The 21722-nt window shown below is 50.0% G+C and overlaps 1 protein-coding gene across 2 annotated transcripts in view; it reads left to right on the forward strand.

The window, feature by feature from the left end:
- LOC143997766 (uncharacterized) overlaps nucleotides 1-21722 on the forward strand; it is an 81125-nt gene extending 59403 nt beyond the window's left edge. For both annotated transcript variants that reach the window (XM_077493556.1, XM_077493555.1), the window contains exons 7-9: nucleotides 1955-2086; nucleotides 6995-7117; nucleotides 21534-21722. In XM_077493556.1, the coding sequence (XP_077349682.1) occupies nucleotides 1955-2086; nucleotides 6995-7117; nucleotides 21534-21548 (270 nt within the window). In that variant the 3' untranslated portion in view covers nucleotides 21549-21722. The remainder of the gene's footprint in view (nucleotides 1-1954; nucleotides 2087-6994; nucleotides 7118-21533) is intronic.

The following is a 21722-nucleotide window of genomic DNA, read 5'->3' on the forward strand; positions in this document are numbered from 1 at the left end:
AGTGGAGGAACCTAATGGGGGATCTGGGGGTGTGATCAGAGTGGGGGGAATCTGGGGGTGTGATCTGAGTGGAGGGACCTGATGGGGAATCTGGGGGTGTAATCTGAGTGGAGGGACCTGATGGGGAATCTGGGGGTGTGAGCTGAGTGGTGGGAATCTGGGGATGTGATCTGAGTGGGGTGAATCTGGGGGTGTGATCTGAGTGGGGGGAATCTGGGGGTGTGAGCTGAGTGGGGTGAATCTGGGGGTGTGATCTGAGTGGGGGGAATCTGGGGGTGGGATCTGAGTGGAGGAACCTAATGGGGGATCTGGGGGGTGTGATCAGAGTAGGGGGAATCTGGGGGTGAGATCTGAGTGGTGGGAATCTGGGGGTGTGAGCTGAGTGGTGGGAATCTGGGGATGTGATCTGAGTGGGGTGAATCTGGGGGGGTGATCTGAGTGGGGTGAATCTGGGGGTGTGATCTGAGTGGGGGGAATCTGGGGATGTGATCTGAGTGGTGGGACTCTGGGGGTGTGATCTGAGGGGGGGAATCTGGGGGTGTGAGCTGAGTGGGGTGAATCTGGAGGTGTGATCTGAGTGGGGGGAATCTGGGGGTGGGATCTGAGTGGAGGAACCTAATGGGGGATCTGGGGGTGTGATCAGAGTGGGGGGAATCTGGGGGTGAGATCTGAGTGGTGGGAATCTGGGGGTGTGATCTGAATGGTGGGAATCTGGGGGTGTGATCTGAATGGTGGGAATCTGGGGGTGTGATCTGAATGGTGGGACCTGATGGGGGATCTGGGGGTGTGTTCTGAGTGGAGGGAATCTGGGGGTGTGATCAGAGTGGATGGATGGGGGGGGGGGGGGTCTGGAGGTGTGATCAGGGTGGAGGGTTGGGGGTCATCTGGGGGTATGATCAAAGTGGAGGGACCTGGTGGGGGGAATCTGGGGCTGTGATCTGAGTGGAGGAACCTAATGGGGGATCTGGGGGTGTGATCAGAGTGGGGGGAATCTGGGGGTGTGATCTGAGTGGAGGGACCTGATGGGGAATCTGGGGGTGTAATCTGAGTGGAGGGACCTGATGGGGAATCTGGGGGTGTGAGCTGAGTGGTGGGACCTGATGGGGAATCTGGGGATGTGATCTGAGTGGGGTGAATCTGGGGGTGTGATCTGAGTGGGGTGAATCTGGGGGTGTGATCTGAGTGGGGGGAATCTGGGGATGTGATCTGAGTGGTGGGAATCTGGGGGTGTGATCTGAGTGGGGGGAATCTGGGGGTGTGAGCTGAGTGGGGTGAATCTGGGGGTGTGATCTGAGTGGGGGGAATCTGGGGGTGTGAGCTGAGTGGGGTGAATCTGGGGGTGTGATCTGAGTGGGGGGAATCTGGGGGTGGGATCTGAGTGGAGGAACCTAATGGGGGATCTGGGGGTGTGATCAGAGTGGGGGGAATCTGGGGGTGTGATCTGAGTGGTGGGAATCTGGGGGTGTGATCTGAATGGTGGGACCTGATGGGGGATCTGGGGGTGTGATCTGAGTGGAGGGAATCTGGGGTGAGATCTGAGTGGTGGGAATCTGGGGGTGTGATCTGAGTGAAGGGACCTGAAGGGGGATCTGGGGGTGTGATCAGAGTGGAGGGAATCTGGGGGTGTGATCTGAGTGGAGGGAATCTGGGGGTGTGATCTGAGTGGAGGGACCTGAAGGGGGATCTGGGGGTGTGATCAGAGTGGGGGAATCTTGGGGTGTGATCAGAGTGGAGGCATCAAGGGGGGTATCTAGGGGTGTGATCAGAGTGGGGGAGTATCTGGGGGGGTGATTAGGGTGGGGGTATCAAAGTCCATGGGTGCTGACAACCCACGCTATGCCACTGCGTAGTTTGCCATCTGCAATGTGCCCCTGGTGAACAGAGGGGCCCTTTTCCTGACTGGACAAGTCGGGTATCTGATTGCTCACATTGTTATATTGTCTTCCCATTCCAGATTGAAGACTTATCACAGCAAGTTCACAAGGCAGCGGCCGAGAAGTTCAAAGTCCCCATGGAGCATTCCCCGCTCATTACTGAGACCGCTCCAACACTGACCATCAAAGAGGAAAGTGAGGATGAGGAGGAGGTGAGAATACCAGAGAATAGATGAACATCTACTAATAATTAGCACACCTATTGGGGCCAGCAATGTACAGAGGCCTCTCATAGTCCTCGTGGTGAAAGTCTTACCTGAGCATGTCCATTCTTCTGAGGACCTTCTGCTTGTAGATGGTCCAAGTCTAGTCTTCATTCTTCACTCTTCACTCTTCACTCTTCACTCTTCACTCTTCTGCCACCAGAGATGCTTCGAGGACACATTTTTTTAAAACTGATAAGTGTCGCCTCTCGGTGAGGTTGAGCCTCCATCATAAGGATAAGAATTCCCTTGGTCATGGCCGGAGCGAGACGTCACCAGAACACCGGGGATCTCCAAAATTAGTTTCAAAGCTTTATTCACAAATCTCATGATTACAGCAGAAGCGACACTTTGGACACCTTCATGGGGCATGTCACCCCATTAGGACCCATTCTGGAGATCCATAGAGTGCTGGTGACGTTCTCTCGCTTTGACTGTCTTGGGTTCCAGCCAATGGTCGCTGTAGAACCCGCTTACACAGGGCTGCTGTTAGATATCAGCCTAGCTGACTGGAACAGTGAACGAAGCCTAACAGGTGGCTACACCCGCATGAATGAACCGCTCACTCGTGCAACCAACATTACCTGTGAGAATGAGCCCTTAATTATGTTTTTTTTTTTTTTATTATTTTTTACAATTTTAGTTTTTTTTGGCAATGGGGTTGGCAATGACAGGAGAAGGGGTGGGGCAGGAGGGGCAGCTGACCTGGGCACTGTGGTATCATGTGGGGGGGGGGCACCACAAGGAGATTGGAAGGAGGGAATTGGTGTTGGTAGGGGGAATTGTGAGGGTGGCAGGGAGTAAGAATTTTTCTAGGAGGGGAAATCTGGGGTGTAGGCTAGAAGTGGCAATCTGTGTCCTCAGTGTCCTCCTCCATGTGCTCCTCCGGTCCCCCCATGTCCTCCTCTGCTCCCCCTCTGTCTCCTCCTTTGCCGCCCTCTGTGTCCTCCCCTGCCCCCCCCTCTGTGTCCTCCCCTGCCCCCCCTGTGTCCTCCTCTCCCCCCCTGTGTCCTCCTCTGCCCCCCTGTGTCCTCCTCTGCTCCCCCTCTGTGTCCTCCTCTGCCCCCCCCCCTCTGCGTCCTTCTCCGCTCCCCCTCTGTGTCCTCCTCTGCTCCCCCTCTGTGTCCTCCCTTGCCCCCCCTCTGTGTCCCCCCCTGCCCCCTCTGTGTCCTCCCCTGCCCCCCTGTGTCCTCCTCTGCCCCCTCTGTGTCCTCCCCTGCCCCCCCTGTGTCCTCCTCTGCCCCCTCTGTGTCCTCCTCTGCTCCCCCTCTGTGTCCTCCTCTGCTCCCCCTCTGCGTCCTCTCCTGATCCCCCTCTGTGTCCTTCTCCGCTCTCCCTCTGTGTCCTCCCCTGATCCCCCTCTGTGTTCTCCTCTGCTTTCCCCCTATGTGTCCTCCTCTGCTCCCCCCTCTGTGTCTTCCTCTGCCCCCCCTCTGTGTCCTCCTCTGCCCCCCCTCTGTGTCCTCCTCTGCTCCCCCTCTGTGTCCTCCTCTGCCCCCCTCAGTGTCCTCCTCTGCCCCCCCCTCTGTGTCCTCCTCTGCTCCCCCTCTGTGTCCTTCTCTGCTCCCCCTCTGTGTCCTCCTCTGCTCCCCCTCTGTGTCCTCCTCTGCCCCCCTCAGTGTCCTCCTCTGCTCCCCCTCTGCGTCCTCTCCTGATCCCCCTCTGTGTCCTTCTCCGCTCTCCCTCTGTGTCCTCCCCTGATCCCCCTCTGTGTTCTCCTCTGCTTTCCCCCTATGTGTCCTCCTCTGCTCCCCCCTCTGTGTCTTCCTCTGCCCCCCCTCTGTGTCCTCCTCTGCCCCCCCTCTGTGTCCTCCTCTGCTCCCCCTCTGTGTCCTCCTCTGCCCCCCTCAGTGTCCTCCTCTGCCCCCCCCCTCTGTGTCCTCCTCTGCTCCCCCTCTGTGTCCTTCTCTGCTCCCCCTCTGTGTCCTCCTCTGCTCCCCCTCTGTGTCCTCCTCTGCCCCCCTCAGTGTCCTCCTCTGCCCCCCCTCTGTGTCCTCCTCTGCTCCCCCTCTGTGTCCTCCTCTGCTCCCCCTCTGCGTCCTCTCCTGATCCCCCTCTGTGTCCTTCTCCGCTCTCCCTCTGTGTCCTCCCCTGATCCCCCTCTGTGTTCTCCTCTGCTTCCCCCCTATGTGTCCTCCTCTGCTCCCCCTCTGTGTCTTCCTCTGCCCCCCCTCTGTGTCCTCCTCTGCCCCCCCTCTGTGTCCTCCTCTGCTCCCCCTCTGTGTCCTCCTCTGCCCCCCTCAGTGTCCTCCTCTGCCCCCCCCTCTGTGTCCTCCTCTGCTCCCCCTCTGTGTCCTTCTCTGCTCCCCCTCTGTGTCCTCCTCTGCTCCCCCTCTGTGTCCTCCTCTGCCCCCTCAGTGTCCTCCTCTGCCCCCCCTCTGTGTCCTCCTCTGCTCCCCCTCTGTGTCCTCCTCTGCTCCCCCTCTGTGTCCTCCTCTGCTCCCCTCTGTGTCTTCCTTTGCTCCCCCTCTGTGTCCTCCTCTGCTCCCCCTCTGTGTCCTTCTCTGCACCCCCTCTATGTCCTCCTCTGCCCCCCCCCCTCCGTGTCCTCCTCTGCTCCCCCTCTGTGTCCTTCTCTGCTCCCCTCTGTGTCCTCCTCTGCCCCCCATGTCCTCCTCTGCACCCCCCCTTCTGTGTCCTCCTCCGCCCCCCCATGTCCTCCTCTGCCCCCCCCTCTGTGTCCTCCTCTGCCCCCCTCTGTGTCCTCCTCTGCCCCCCATGTCCTCCTCTGCCCCCCCTTCTGTGTCCTCCTCTGCTCCCCCTCTGTGTCCTTCTCTGCTCCCCCTCTGTGCTCCCTCTCCCCCATCCCAGATGTTTCAGAATGGAGACATATATGTCATTTACTGGCTGCTTCCCTTTATGAATGGACATAATCACTGACTCTCTCCATTCATAACTGAACATCGTAACCTGTTTCCTCTGCTTCAGTTTGTAAATGGGGAGGAGCCTCTGTCTCCTGTCCATTCATCTTCGGTGCAGCTGAGGCCACCGAGAAAGAGATTGGGGAACCCGTGTCCTCGGTCCCTTTCCCTGTCTCAAAGGGGAGATATCAGTGATTTGTTAAGACCCCTGACATCTCACCAAACCCCCCCCCCCCCCCCCCCAAACAGGATTGATAAAAAAGAAAAAAAAAATTGTAAGAAATAAATATTTAAAAGTAAATTTGTAAAAACACTACTTTTTTTTTTTTACAATTTTACTTTTAAATATTTATTTATTACAATGTTTCCTTTTAAAAATAAAAATAAAAAAATAAACCCCCTCCCCTTCAGAGGCCACAGAGAGAGAGATTGGGGAACCTGTGTCCTCGGTCCCTTTCCCTGTCTCAAAGGGGAGATATCAGAGTTTTGTTAAGACCCCTGACATCTCACCAAAGCGCCCCCCCCCCCTTCCCCCAAACAGGATTGATTTAAAAAAAAAAAAAACATTGTAATAAATAAATATTTAAAAGTAAAATTGTAAAAAAAAGTATTATTTTTACAATTTTACTTTTAAATATTTATTTATTACAATGTTTCCTTTTTTTTTTAAATAAAAATAAAATCCCCCCCCCAAAGCACCCCCCCTTCCCCCAAACAGGATTGATTAAAAAAAAAAAAAAATTGTAATAAATAAATATTTAAAAGTAATATAAAGTAAAATTGTAAAAAAAAGTATTATTTTTACAATTTTACTTTTAAATATTTATTTATTACAATGTTTCCTTTTTTTTTTTAATAAAAATAAACCCCCCCCCCCCAAAGCACCCCCCCCTTCCCCCAAACAGGATTGATTAAAAAAAAAAAAAAATTGTAATAAATAAATATTTAAAAGTAATATAAAGTAAAATTGTAAAAAAAAGTATTATTTTTACAATTTTACTTTTAAATATTTATTTATTACAATGTTTCCTTTTTTTTTTATTTTTTTTTTTTATAAAAATAAAATCCCCCCCCCCCCCCAAAAAAGAAAGCATTGTAAAAAAAAAACGTTTTTTTCAATTGTAAAAAATAATCAAAAAATAAAATTGTAAAAAATAATATTGTAAAAAAATAAAATTGTAAAAAATAAAATTGTAAAAAATAAATAAAAAACTACTGACACGCCTCATCAGTGCCACTTATCAGCGTCCATCAGTGCTGTATATTAGTGCCACTGTCACATGACATAAAAAAAAAGTATCAGTACGGGGGGTCTTAAAAAAGTGGTGTCGTTGCAACCTTAATAAAAAAACTGACGCGGCCTACTTGATGAAAATGTATATTTGCGTCATTCTCCAAACGTTTGGCCACGGCTGTGGATGCAGTTTTATCACCCTAGGATAGGAGATGTGTAAGAACTACAGAGCGAACTACAGAACACCTTTCCCTCTCCTAATCTCCAGTAACATAGGGGGGGTCAGGTATTCTGTAGTCCAAGGAAAGTGAAATAGCAAGAGCTTATAATATTGTATAATATAATATTGTTTGTGGTACCTTAGGACAGCATTGTACTTCTGGCATGATTAATGAGTATGGGTTTGCACTTATTGAACAGATATTGAAAAGGAGTAATAAGAGAGGAGCTTTGTAAAGGTTTACAAACCCATTAAGGCTCCGCCCGCACGCGTGTTTGTCGGGGACGCGCTTCCCATTAATTGTTCACATATCCGTTAACACGTGCTCGAAAACCGCATGGTGCTGCAACTTTGGGAAAAAAAAAAGGGTGAGGGACACCTTTAGTGGATTCCTCATGCTTTGAAAGGAATGGGTTGCCCTACACGTGGGAACGTATGAAAAGATTCTGTGTAAGTTATTTGAACCGTTTGTCCAGCTCAAGCTGCGGCTCCACTGGGCCAGGACTTCCACCTCCATTACCACCGTCCTCTTGTACTTGCAGGTCGACGAGAGCGGACTGGAAGTCAGAGACATCGAGCTGGTGATGGCGCAGGCCAACGTCTCCCGAGCAAAGGCGGTGCGGGCGCTCCGACACAACAACAACGACATCGTGAACGCCATCATGGTAAGGATTGTGCTCCGCCTGGTCTCGTCGCTTTACGTTTACGGCAGTCCAGGCCATCAACGCCCTAAAGAGGTGGGGAGGATCTTCCCCAAAAACCTCTAGGGCGAGTCTCAGTTCTACGTACAGGGCCTCATCTCTTATTGGACGAGGTGGAATGGAATAGTCAAATTCTACTCGTTCATAAAGAAGAGTGAATGGGGGAAAACTACCAAATTATGGCCACTAGATGCAGCTGACAATCATATCAGATAGTATTCATTTCCTACGATCGTCCGCTCTGTGATAAGGTATTTTCCTGGATTCGCTCTTTTTTATAAATGAAGAACATTTGACCTAGGGAGAAAATAGCCTCACGCCACACCTACCCCTAGTGATGGTGGTCAGGCACAATAGCTGGCTTCTGTTTTCTTCACCTACACAGTGCCTTGAAAAAGTATTCATACCCCTTGGAATTTCCCGCACTTTCTCATGTTACAACCAAAAATTTAAATGTATTTTATTGGGATTTTATGTGATGGACCAACACAAAGTGACACATAATTGTGAAGTGGAAGGAAAATGATAAGTAATACAAATAAATATGTGAAAAGTGTGTGGGGGGAGGGGCATTTGTATGGCGCCCCCCGGAGTCAATACTTTGTAGAACCCCCTTTCTCTACAAGTCTTTTTGGGGGTGTCTCTACCAGCTTTGCTCATCTAGAGAGGACATTTCTGCCCATTCTTCTTCTTTGTAAAATATCTCAAGCTCTGTCAGATTGGATGGAGAGCGTCTGTGATCAGCAATTTTCAAGTCTTGCCACAGATTCTCAATGGGATTTAGGTCTGGACTGTGACTGGGCCATTCTAACACATGAATATGCTTTGATGTAAACCATTCCATTGTAGCTCTGGCTGGATGTTTCGGGTCGTTGTCCTGCTGGAAGGTGAACCTCCGCCCCAGTCTCAAGTCTTTTGCAGACTCTAACAGGTTTTCTTCTAAGATTGTCCTGTATTTGTCTCCATCCATCTTCCCATCAACTCTGACCAGCTTCCCTGTCCCTGCTGAAGAAAACCATCCCCACCACATGATGCTGCCACCACCATGTCTCACAGTGGGGATGGTGTGTTCAGGGGGATGGGCAGTGTTAGTTTCCCCCACACATAGCGTTTTGCTTTTAGGCCATAAAGTTGAATTTTGGTCTCATCTGACCAGATCACCTTCTTCCACATGTTTGCTGCCCCCTCCCCCACATGGCTTCTCACAAACTACAAACAGGACTTCTTATGACTTTCTTCCTCCAATGTCTTTCTTCTTGTCACTCTTCCATAAAGGGCAGATTTGTGGAGAGACGACTAATAGTTGTCCTGTGGACAGATTCTCCCCCCTGAGCTGTGGATCTCTGCAGCTCCTCCAGAGTCACCATGGACCTCTTGGCTCTTCTCTGATGAATGCTCTCCTTGCCCGGCCCGGTCAGTTTAGGTGGACGGCCATGTCTTGGTAGGTTTGCAGTTGTGCCATAGTCTTTCCATTTTCCGATGATGGATTGAACAGATCTCCGTGAGATGGTCAAAGCTTGGGAGATTTTATTATAACCCAACACTGCTTTATACTTCTCCACAACTTTATCCCTGACCTGTCTGGTGTGTTCCTTCGTCTTCATGATGCTGTTTGTTCACTAAGGTTCTCTAACAAACCTCAGAGGGTTTCACAGAACGACTGTATTTATACTGAGATTAAATGACACACAGGTGGACTCTATTTACTAATTTGGTGACTTCTGAAGGCAATTGGTTCCTCTAGATTATAGTTAGGGGTATCAGAGTAAAGGGGGCTGAATACTAATACCCCCCCCCTCCCCCACACACACACACACACACACACACACACACACTTTTCGCAGATTTCTTTGTATCATTTATCATTTTCCTTCCACTTCACAATTATGTGCCACTTTGTGTTGGTCTATCACATAAAATCCCAATAAAATACATTTACGTTTTTGGTTGTAACATGACAAAATGTGGAAAATTTCAAGGGGTATGAATACTTTTTCTAGGCACTGTATAGCAGTCCCCTTTCCCATAAGGCAAGCAGGCCTACTGTTCCTCAGTTGCCCCCAGGTCTTATATGCAATGCTATAGTGCCTGGCTACAACATTAGGGCCAGTACAAACTACACACAGCAAACAGGTACTTGCAGTTGGCAGACAGGCAGTGTAGTCTATGGCAGTCCAGGATCAGAGCAGGCAACGTTAGGAGAGTAGTCAGGGTCAAAGCTGTGGTAGAGTCCAAAATTCAATCCGAGATCAATAACAAGGAGATCCAAAGCAGCAGGCAGGGCTCAGGCAAAAGCGAAGGTGAAGTCACGGGAACAAGGCAGGCAAGCAGGGAGCTAGAAGCACGTGCTGCAAGCACTATAACAAGCATGATACTAAGAGCTTGGAGAGCTTAAAACGGGTTTGGTCTCCACCTGGAGGTTGTGTCTACACCAATCACCCTGCAGGTGGGCAGTCAGACAGGGAGAACGCAGCTCTGCCAAAACCAAAATCCAGGAATGAGACCAGCAGCTGCCATGAGACACGACGGTTACACGCTCCTGACAGAACGAATTGCTCCTCAAAACTTTTATACGCCTATATGACTATCTAGGACAGTGATTCTCAACCAGGGTTCCGTGGAACCCTAAGTTTCCTCCAGAGGTTGTAGGGGTTCCTTTAGCATTGGGCAATTTCTGCCTCTCAGATAAGTTCCCACCGACACCATTGATCTTTTTAGCTATCTGCAAGGAGGTAATTCTTCCCAATGACCACAAGTGTGAGTACAATTCTTCCCAATGACCACAAGTGTGAGGACCATTCTTCCCAATGACCACAAGTGTGAGGACCATTCTCCCCAATGACCACAAGTGTGAGGACCATTCTTCCCAATGACCACAAGTTTAAGGACCATTCTCCCCAATGACCACAAGTGTGAGGACCATTCTCCCCAATGACCACAAGTGTGAGGACCATTCTCCCCAATGACCACAAGTGTAAGGACCATTCTCCCCAATGACCACAAGTGTAAGGACCATTCTCCCCAATGACCACAAGTGTGAGGACCATTCTCCCCAATGACCACAAGTGTGAGGACCATTCTCCCCAATGACCACAAGTGTAAGGACCATTCTCCCCAATGACCACAAGTGTAAGGACCATTCTCCCCAATGGCCACAAGTGTAAGGACCATTCTCCCCAATGGCCACAAGTGTAAGGACCATTCTCCCCAATGACCACAAGTGTAAGGACCATTCTCCCCAATGACCACAAGTGTAAGGACCATTCTCCCCAATGACCACAAGTGTAAGGAGCATTCTTCCCAATGACCACAAGTGTAAGGAGCATTCTTCCCAATGACCACAAGTGTGTGGACCATTCTTCCCAATGACCACAAGTGTAAGGACCATTCTTCCCAATGACCACAAGTGTAAGGACCATTCTCCCCAATGACCACAAGTATGAGGACCATTCTCCCCAATGACCACAAGTGTAAGGACCATTCTCCCCAATGACCACAAGTGTGAGGACCATTCTCCCCAATGACCACAAGCGTGAGGACCATTCTCTCCAATGACCACAAGTGTGAGGACCATTCTTCCCAATGACCACAAGTGTAAGGACCATTCTTCCCAATGACCACAAGTGTGAGGACCATTCTCCTCAATGACCACAAGTGTGAGGACCATTCTTCCTAATGACCACAAGTGTGAGGACCATTCTTCCCAATGACCACAAGTGTGAGGACCATTCTTCCCAATGACCACAAGTGTGAGGGCCATTCTTCCCAATGACCACAAGTGTGAGGACCATTCTTCCCAATGACCACAAGTGAGAGGACCATTCTTCCCAATGACCACAAGTGTGAGGACCATTCTTCCCAATGACCACAAGTGTGAGGACCATTCTTCCCACTGACCACAAGTGTGAGGACTAGGGATGAACATTGGTCGTTCGTGCGTTCGCCGAATTCCGAACGTTTGGGCCGTTCGCGGCAAAATTCGTGTGGACCACAATGCACTGCGATGGGGCAATGCATTGCTGGCTCACGATTGGCCAAGCATGCACTGTGACCCCGCATGCTTGGCCAATCGCAGCCCAAGCAGCGAGGAGAGCCATGGTTGGCCACAGGCATCCTGCCTGTGGCCAATCATAGCTCAGGCTGTGTAGTGCACGCCCCACACTATATAAGGCCGCCTTTGAGGTGGCCTCGTGTAGTGTGTTGGCGTCTGAAGCAGTGGGTGTTCTGTGTACCTTCAACACAGTTACACACCAATCGTTTTTGGCTGATTTACTATCTTGCTCTTGTGTAGTGGTTACTGTCTGTGCCCTAACCGCAGTATACACCACTATATTCACCTCACCTATATAGCTAGTGATCTAGCTTTAATAATAGAGCTTGCAGTCAGTAGTGCCAGGAGATAGTGCGTGCTGTCTGCGTGCTCTGTACCCAGTACATACCGCTATATCCACCTACATAGCTCTTCTCTATTTGAGCCCAATTGCCATCTGCAGGAGTTATTGGAAGTTGTGTGTGCTTCCAGCACAGCACTGTATACATCTGTATATACCCCTTTATCTCTGGTGTTCTCTGGTTATTGTCTGCGTGCCCTGACCGCAGTATACACCGTGATATTCACCTCACCTATATAGCTAGTGGTCCATCTTTAACAATAGCGCTTGCAGTCAGTAGTGTCACTCAGGAGATAGTGCGTGCTGTGTGCCTGCTCTGTACCCAGTACATACCGCTATTATCCACCTACATAGCTGTTCTGTATTTGGGCCCGATTGACATCTGCAGGAGTTATTGGAAGTTGTGTGTGCTTCCAGCACAGCACAGTATACATCTGTATATACCCCTTTAACTCTGCTGTTCTATAAAAAAGGCATCTGCAGGAGTTAGTGGGTGTTGTGTGCCTCCAGCACAATATAAACTACCCAACTACTGTTTTACCCAACTCCCTTCAGGCCATTACCATGTCTGGAAGGCCAGCAAGGAGAGGCAGACAGGCGCGAGCCGATAAAAGAGGGCAAGCAGGCTCTGTGTCTAGAGACAACAGTGCTGGTCGTGGACGTGGTGCATTGTCATCAGCACGTGGCCATGGGACATGCTTGTCCTTCTTTTCTGCAGCTGGACATGTTGAACCGCAACATGCCAACGACTTGGTAGAGTGGATGACCAAGCCCTCTTCATCCTCCTCATCCTCTCTCACCCAGTCTCAGGGTAGTAGCAAAGCAGCTGCCAACGCATCGTCTTCCCTCCTCTCAATGTCATCATCAGTGACTCCTTCCCTAGACCCACCACGTCCTCCTGAGGAGTCTCCTGAACTCTTTGAGCACAGTGTTGGGTACATGCTCCAGGAGGATGCCCAGTGTTTGGTGGGCTCTGATGATGACACTCAGCTAGAGGAAGGCAGTAGCTTGAGCGCAGAGAGAGGGGATGCTCAAGAAGCACAGCAATCTGGCAGTCATGTTCCACAAGCTGCAGCATACTGCCAGGTTTACTACAGCGATGAAGAGGGAGGGGATGATGAGGGCAATGACTCCACGTGGGTGCCTGGAAGGAGGGAGGAGGAGGAGGAGGAGGAGGCACATGTCCAACGAGGCAGGATGCCCTCCGGGGCCAACTTAGGGGCAGCACACCGACTGAATCACAGCGCAGAGCTCCGCCTGTGCAGGGCGCTGCCTCTGCGCGTTATTCTAAAAGTTCTTTGGTGTGGGCCTTTTTTGATCGCACCGCTGCTATTTGCAACATATGTCTCAAGCGTATCTCACGTGGCCAAAACATCAGCTGCTTGGGCACCACATGCTTGACCAGACATATGTTGACCTGCCATGCAGTTCGTTGGCAAACGTACCTCAAAGACCCACACCAAAGAACAAAGCGGACCTCTCCTTGCTCCTCATCAGCTGGCATCTCCAACCCCACTAGACCTTCAGTCCTCTCTGAAACCTGCTCTGAGAGGAATGAAGGTGTAGAATTAGGTGTGTCACAGCCAAGTGCTTCCGGGAACTCTGCTAGTGGTACATCCACATCCGATTATAGCAGGCAAATGTCCCTGCCCCAGCTGCTGGACCGGCGGAAGAAGTTCACTCCCAGCCATCCACATGCCCAGCGGTTGAATGCTAGCTTGGCTAAATTGCTAGCACTTCAACTGCTGCCTTTTCAGTTGGTAGACTCGGCCCCCTTCCGTGAGTTTGTACAATGTGCGCTTCCTCAGTGGCAGGTCCCCAAACGCCACTTTTTCTCACGGAAGGCGATTCCGGCTCTCTACCGGCATGTGGAAGGCAATGTCCTTGCCTCGCTGGACAGGGCGGTCAGCGGTAAGGTGCATATTACCGCTGACTCATGGTCCAGCAGGCATGGACAGGGACGTTACCTGTCTATCACGGCCCATTGGGTTACTCTTCTGGCTGCTGGGAAGGATGCAGGACAAGGTGCAGTAGTGTTGGAGGTTGTTCCGCCACCACGCCTCCAAAATGCTACTATTGGTTGTGACACACCTCTCTCCTCCACCCCCTCCTCTTCTTCTTCCTCCATGGCCTCTTCCAGTGCTCTGTCCTCAGAACCAGCGGTGCTCCGTAGGCGTTCCAGGGGCTACGCAAGTACGCAGGCAAAACGATGCCATGCCGTGCTTGCGCTGGTTTGTTTGGGGGACAGGAGCCACACTGGGGCGGATGTTTTGTCAGCTCTGCAGGGGCAGGCCGAGAGGTGGTTGACGCCACGCCAGCTTAAGCCAGGAATGGTGGTTTGCGACAATGGCACCAACCTCCTCTCCGCCCTCCGACAGGGACAACTGACCCATGTGCCCTGTGTAGCTCACGTCCTTAACCTGGTGGTGCAGCGGTTCTTGGGCAGGTACCCCGGCTTACAGGATGTCCTGAAGCAGGCCAGGAGAGTCTGTGTGCATTTCCGCCGATCATTTAATGCCTGTGCTCGGCTGGCTGAGCTCCAAAAGGAGTAGAACCTGCCCAAGAACCGCCTTATATGTGACATGCCCACCAGATGGAACTCAACATTGGCCATGCTGCAGCGGCTGCACACGCAGCAGAGGGCCATCAATGAGTACCTGTGCAACTACGGCACCAGGACAGGGTCAGGGGAGCTCGGTTTTTTCTCACCACGCCAGTGGGGCATGATCAGGGATGCATGCACTGTCCTGTCACCGTTTGAGGAGGCCACAAGGATGGTGAGCAGTGACAGTGCATGCATCAGTGACACTATACCTCTTGTCCACCTGTTGGAGCATACGCTGCGTGGAATAATGGACAGGGCACTTGAGGCAGAACAGAGGCAGGAAGAGGAGGACTTCCTTGCCTCTCAAGGCCCCCTTTATCCAGACAGTGTTCCTGCTGTGCCACCCATCACACAGGAAGAGGGTGAGGAGGAGGAAGAGGAGGAGGAGGATGATTGTGTCAGCATGGAGGTGGAGGCTGGCACTCAGCATCAGCATCAGCAGCAGCAGTCTTATAGGGATGATTTACAGTCCCAAGAAACACGTGGACTTGTACGTGGCTGGGAGGAGGTAGCTGCGGATCATGTTGTCCTTAGTGACCCAGAGGACTCCGGACCGAATGCCTCAGCTAACCTACGCTGCATGGCCTCCCTGATCCTGCAAAGCCTGCGGAAGGATCCTCGTATTCTTCGGATCAAGGAGAGGGACCATTACTGGCTGGCCACTCTCCTTGATCCACGGTACAAGGGTAAGGTTGCCGACCTTATCTTGCCATCGCAGAGGGAGCAGAGGATGAGACATCTCCGGGAGGCCTTGCAGAAAGCTCTGTGCAACGCGTTCCCAGAGACTGGGAGGTCACAAACTCCTGGTCCTGGACAACGTGTTGCTGAGGCATCGGTCAGAAGGAGCGGTGGAGAAGGTGGCCGTCTGACTAATGCTTTCAGACAATTTTTTAGTCCGCAGCCCCAAGGTATGATTGGTTCCAGCACCCATCGCCAGCGTCTGATTTACATGGTGCAGGAATACCTAGGGGCAAGGTCAGACTTGGACACCTTTCCCACTGAAAATCCTCTGGCTTACTGGGTCTTGAGGATGGATCACTGGCCAGAGCTTGCACAGTATGCAATTGAGCTACTGGCCTGTCCTGCATCCAGCGTTCTTTCGGAACGCACCTTCAGTGCTGCTGGTGGCTTCGTTACCGATCACAGGGTGCGCCTGTCCACCGAATCAGTTGATCGACTGACCTTCATCAAGATGAATCAGTCTTGGATCACCCACAGCTACCAAGCACCTGGAGCTGATGTAACCGAATAATTTTTTTTGAAATATCACATCCCTTCAAGACTGCCTATGCTGATGCTGAGTGACTGTCCTGTTATGTTGATTGTCTATCCTCTTCCTCCTCCGCTGATATGTTGGAAGAACATTTCTGGCTCTGGGTGATGCCATCAGCCCAATTTTTCTGCCCCTGTTTAACAGGGGCGTTCAAGTACAATTTTTGATGCAATACTTTGCAGCAGGGCTAATTCCTGCAATAAAACTAGAGGTTGCAGTGTGATGGCACCAGTGCCTAAGGCCCAATTTTTCTGCCCCTGTTTAACAGGGACATGTAATTACAATTCTTGATATAATATTTCACAGGAGGGCCCCTTCCTGTGCCCACCCAGAGTAACGGTGAGGACTTATAGTGTTGTGGCACCAGCACCACAACCACCAAAGGTCAATTTTTCTACCACTGTTCAACAATGGCATGTAATTACAATTCTTGATATAATCGTTCACAGCAGGGCGCTCCAGCGCCCACCAAGAGTCACTTTGAGGGCTTACAATGTTGTGGCAAAACCAACACCTTGTTCCGCCATTTCTGCAGAGCATATAGGGCAGGCCCCTACTTTCAAACATCCAACTTACAAACATCTCCTACTTGCAAACGGAAGGAGACAACAGGAAGTGAGATGAAAAAAGATGGACGGCAAAACAAATTATACAGGGGTGATAACCCTTCCCTATGTTTTCCAAAAAGCTTAAAAATAGTTTTTTTGACTGGAGCTACACTTTAAAAATGTACCGGTTGAAAATTACAAACAGATTCAACTTAACACAACAAACCTACACAGTCCCTGTCTTGTTTGCACCGCCTGTATACTGCTGTTCTGGGTATATAGGGCCTGGGGGCCACACGCATTTCCTTTTTTTAATATGGGTACGGGGTTCCCCTTAATATGCGTACAAGACCCAAATAGGCTGGTAATGGGCAGGGAGGGCTACCCATGCCATTTTTCTGAATGATTTTCAATCATATTGCAGGAACCAGATATAACATTAAAACCTCAAGCAGTTTTAAATGGTGTTATTTCCGTTTAATGTCATTTTGTGCAGGGACTGTTCTAAACACGGGAAACACGTGGCACTTCACAGGCATACTACAGACACCCCCCAGGCACCATATTTAAAGGAATATTTCATTTTTTTTTTTCCACTTTAATTGTCATTAAAATCAGTGCTCCCGCCAAAACGGCCGTTTTTAAAACTTTTTTTTGCAGTGACCCATGTCCCCTGGGGCAGGAGCCAGGTCGCCAAACCCTTTTTAGGACAGTATCTTGCATATCAGCCGTTAAAATTAGCACTTTCCATTTCGAACGTTCGAGTCCCATAGACTTCAATGGGGTTCTAACGTTCGTTACGAACACGGGGTCCGTTTGAAAGTTCTGGTGCGAACCGAACCGGGGGGTGTTCGGCTCATCCCTAGTGAGGACCATTCTTCCCAATGACCACAAGTGTAAGGACCATTCTTCCCAATGACCACAAGTGTAATGACCATTCTTCCCAATGACCACAAGTGTAAGGACCATTCTTCCCAATGACCACAAGTGTAATGACCATTCTTCCCAATGACCACAAGTGTAAGGACCATTCTTCCCAATGACCACAAGTGTAATGACCATTCTTCCCAATGACCACAAGTGTGAGGACCATTCTTCCCAATGACCACAAGTGTGAGGACCATTCTTCCCAATGACCACAAGTGTAATGACCATTCTTCCCAATGACCACAAGTGTGAGGACCATTCTTCCCAATGACCACAAGTGTGAGGACCATTCTTCCCAATGACCACAAGTGTGAGGACCATTCTCCCCAATGACCACAAGTGTGAGGACCATTCTTCCCAATGACCACAAGTGTGAGGACCATTCTTCCCAATGACCACAAGTGTAATGACCATTCTTCCCAATGACCACAAGTGTGAGGACCATTCTTCCCACTGACCACAAGTGTGAGGACCATTCTTCCCAATGACCACAAGTGTGAGGACCATTCTTCCCAATGACCACAAGTGTGAGGACCATTCTTCCCAATGACCACAAGTGTAATGACCATTCTTCCCAATGACCACAAGTGTGAGGACCATTCTTCCCAATGACCACAAGTGTGAGGACCATTCTTCCCAATGACCACAAGTGTGAGGACCATTCTCCCCAATGACCACAAGTGTGAGGACCATTCTTCCCAATGACCACAAGTGTAATGACCATTCTTCCCAATGACCACAAGTGTAAGGACCATTCTTCCCAATGACCACAAGTGTAATGACCATTCTTCCCAATGACCACAAGTGTGAGGACCATTCTTCCCAATGACCACAAGTGTGAGGACCATTCTTCCCAATGACCACAAGTGTAATGACCATTCTTCCCAATGACCACAAGTGTGAGGACCATTCTTCCCAATGACCACAAGTGTGAGGACCATTCTTCCCAATGACCACAAGTGTGAGGACCATTCTCCCCAATGACCACAAGTGTGAGGACCATTCTTCCCAATGACCACAAGTGTAAGGACCATTCTTCCCAATGACCACAAGTGTAAGGACCATTCTTCCCAATGACCATCACACTAATGTATCATGAGTTGTAGATTTCTAATTTTTAGTAGGGGATTCCCTGAGACTGGAGAACTATTTGAAGGGTTCCTCTGTGTTGAAAAGGTTGAGAAAGGCTGATCTGGGATCTTGGTGCCCAACATGCGGCCCTCAGGTCCCAGCAATCTGTAGTGGCCGGGGCAGCATTGATTCGTAAAGGGATGGTTTCCACTAGCATAGTGTAACATGTCCTCGGGGTCTCACTATCTTTTGCAGCATGTCTCCAGTCTCCAACCAAACTTGTAGCCTGTCCCCAGTATTTTAGCCATCTTCTTCTGTATGTCCTCAGTCTCTGACAATCTGTTCTGGCCTTATATATACCAAACATCACGTGAAGCCATTTGGTGATGACGGGGAACGCTGCGGAGACCTTCTATACCTTGTAGGTGGACAAGCACTGGTCTAGGATGTGGTCTTCAAACTGCAGTCATTTAGCACATGGTAACAGCGGTGCCGTACTGTAGAGGTGTGGAGATAGTTCTCATGTCACCGATACAGAGGCCATTGACATTTTCCTGCCGATAATCAATCCATCGGCAGGTTCCTCCAGCTTCTGTGGCCAACAGATATCCATTGAGATGTTATATTGCTAAGACAGAACATGTTGGTTGGGATACGCTGTTATGTGACCAATGTAGAAAGTCCAATGAGAGCTCCAAACCGAAGAACCGAAGAGTTCAAGATCTTTAATGATGGACAATGTGACAATGGGAACTCATCTCCCCCTTCTTCGGGGCTCCAGTATGGTGTAGACTTGAGAGGACTCCAAATGCTATCATTATCAAATATTCATTATTTTGAAGATGGTGTTATTAGCACTGCTGGCCGCTCTCGTTGGACCTTCTACAAGTGGATTCCAAACGTTGAACACTCCAGTTTTAGGGGCCCCCTGTTTTTGCTGGGAGAAACCTACCTGGAGCCATTGCATGCCCTATGAATTTGGTTCACCTTCTTCAACCACAATCCATCAATGAGTCCAATCCAGAGCATTAATGAGATTTGTTCCGTGTGACCGACTGGATCCCTTACTCTGGGACGATTTTCTCCGGTACTGAATGTCCATCTCCAGGTTTGGTCATCTCAACAGAAGCCCCAAATCATTTCCAACCCTTTTCACTAATGTGTGGGTTCCGGGTTAAGTAGGGCACAGTTGCTTGTGCTACAGAAGTCTAGTCAAATGCTGTGTAAGCCTAGATCTACTCCTACCCCCATAAGTCCTATATGAACTACTCCGTATAGGAAAGATGGCTAGACTTGCCGGTTCTGAGGGCGTTTGGGTCCAGTCACATGATCTCTCAAGGGCTCAGTGAAGAGGAGAGATGGCCAACGCTGCCGAGTCTGTGAGGTGATGTCACCCATCACTCCTCTCCTCTGGGAGCCAAACTATGTAACCAGACCGGAGTATGGCCAACTTTCCTCTACAGTAATGGTCTCCAAACTGCAGCCCTTTGCTTGCTTTTATCCAACCCCTGGGGCATAATCACCCCCCTCCCCCCCCCCGCTGTCGGCAACAGAGGGCATAGTTCTTGTCACTGACAATGGGGTACTAGACCTCTCACTGACACCAACGATGGGGCACCATTCCTCCCATTGATACCAATAATGATGTCTTCCTGCCATTGATACCAATGATGGGGCACCATTTTTCCTATTGATACCAATGATGGGGCACTAATCATCCCACTGACACCAATGATGGGGCACCATTCCTCCCATTGATACCAATGATGATGTATTCCTGCCATTGATAACAATGATGGGGCACCATTTTTCCTATTGATACCAATGATGGGGCACTATTCCTCCCACTGACACCAATGATTGGGCACTTTTCCTCCCACTGACACACATGATGGGGCACTATTCCACTGACACCAATGATGGGGCACTATTGCACTTACACCAATGATGGGGCACTATTCCTCCCAACTGACACCAATGATGGGGCACTATTCCTCCCACGGACACCAATGATGGGGCACTATTCCTCCCACTGACACCAATGATGAGGCACTATTCCTCCCACTGACACCAATGATGGGGCACTATTCCTCCCATTGACACCAATGATGGGACACTATTCCTCCCACTGACACCAATGATGGGGCACTATTCCTCCCACTGACACCAATAATGGGGCACTATTCCTCCCACTGACACACATGATGGGGCACTATTCCACCCACTGACACACATGATGGGGCACTATTCCACCCACTGATACCAATGATGGGGCACTATTCCTCCCACTGACACCAATAATGGGGCACTATTCCTCCACTGACACCAATGATGGGGCACTATTTCTCAACTGACACCAATGATGGGGCACTATTCCTCCACTGACACCAATGATGGGGCACTATTCCTCCCACTGATACTAATGATGGGGCACTATTACTCCACTGACACCAATGATGGGGCACTATTCTTTCACTGACACCAATGATGGGGCACTATTCTTTCACTGACACTAATGATGGGGCACTATTCCTCCCACTGACACCAATGATGGGGCACTATTCCTCCCACTGACACACATGATGGGGCACTATTCCTCCCACTGACACACATGATGGGGCACTATTCCTCCCAACTGACACCAATGATGGGACACTATTCCTCCCACTGACACCAATGATGGGGCACTATTCCTCCCACTGACACCAATAATGGGGCACTATTCCTCCACTGACACCAATGATGGGGCACTATTCCTCCCACTGACACACATGATGGGGCACTATTCCACTGACACCAATGATGGGGCACTATTCCTCCCAACTGACACCAATAATGGGACACTATTTCTCCCACTGACACACATGATGGGGCACTATTCCTCCCACTGACACCAATGATGGGGCACTATTCCTCCCACTGACACCAATGATGGGGCACTATTCCTCCCACTGACACCAATGATGGGGCACTATTCCTCCCACTGATACCAATGATGGGGCACTATTCCTCCCAATGATAGGGCACTATTCCTGCCATTAATAGCAATGATGGGGCACTATTCCTCTTACTGATACAGTGCCAATGATGGGGCATGATTTTCCCTATTGATATCAATGATGGGGCACCATTCCTCCCACTGATACCAGGATATTTTCTTCTTCCAATGGCTACAAAGCACCCCCCCCCCCCCCCCAAAGCTTGAAAGACAGTAAACCAGTCCTTCCAGGGCAATTAGTGGACCTCCAGTTGTTGCAAAACTACAAATCCCATCATGCCTCTGGGTGTCATGCTTGTGGCTGTCAGAGTCTTGCTTTGCCTCATGGGACTTGTAGTTCTGCAAGTTCTGGAGGTCCTCTAATTGCATATCTCTGGTTTAGACCGTTTGCAGACCTCTGATCTACAGGGTAGTTAGCATAGGGATTAGAAGGGGGATGGGGGCAGGTTTAAGCTTGGCGTGGTATTTGGCTGGACTTCTACATTAGGAATAATGGGAGGTGCTGGTGGAAGGTCAGAGTGTTGCTCCTGAGGTCGCTGATTTGCATCTTTCTTTTTTGTCTTGTAGGAACTGACTATGTAGCTGCTGGTCAGACTGGACCCCTTCCCCTCCCCCTCCGAGAACCTTCAAGCCTCTTCTTCCTGCCTCACTCTGTATAGTGCACAGCTGATCATTAACTACCCCTCTGTATTAGACATATACTCCGAGTAGGATGCACCAACTATGCTGCTCAATAAACCGTTGCTGATACATCCA

Source organism: Lithobates pipiens, unplaced genomic scaffold, assembly GCF_037356315.1.
Source record: "Lithobates pipiens isolate NorthernLeopardFrog02 unplaced genomic scaffold, aLitPip1_a1.2 Scaffold_19, whole genome shotgun sequence".
Classification (NCBI taxonomy): Eukaryota; Metazoa; Chordata; class Amphibia; order Anura; family Ranidae; genus Lithobates; species Lithobates pipiens.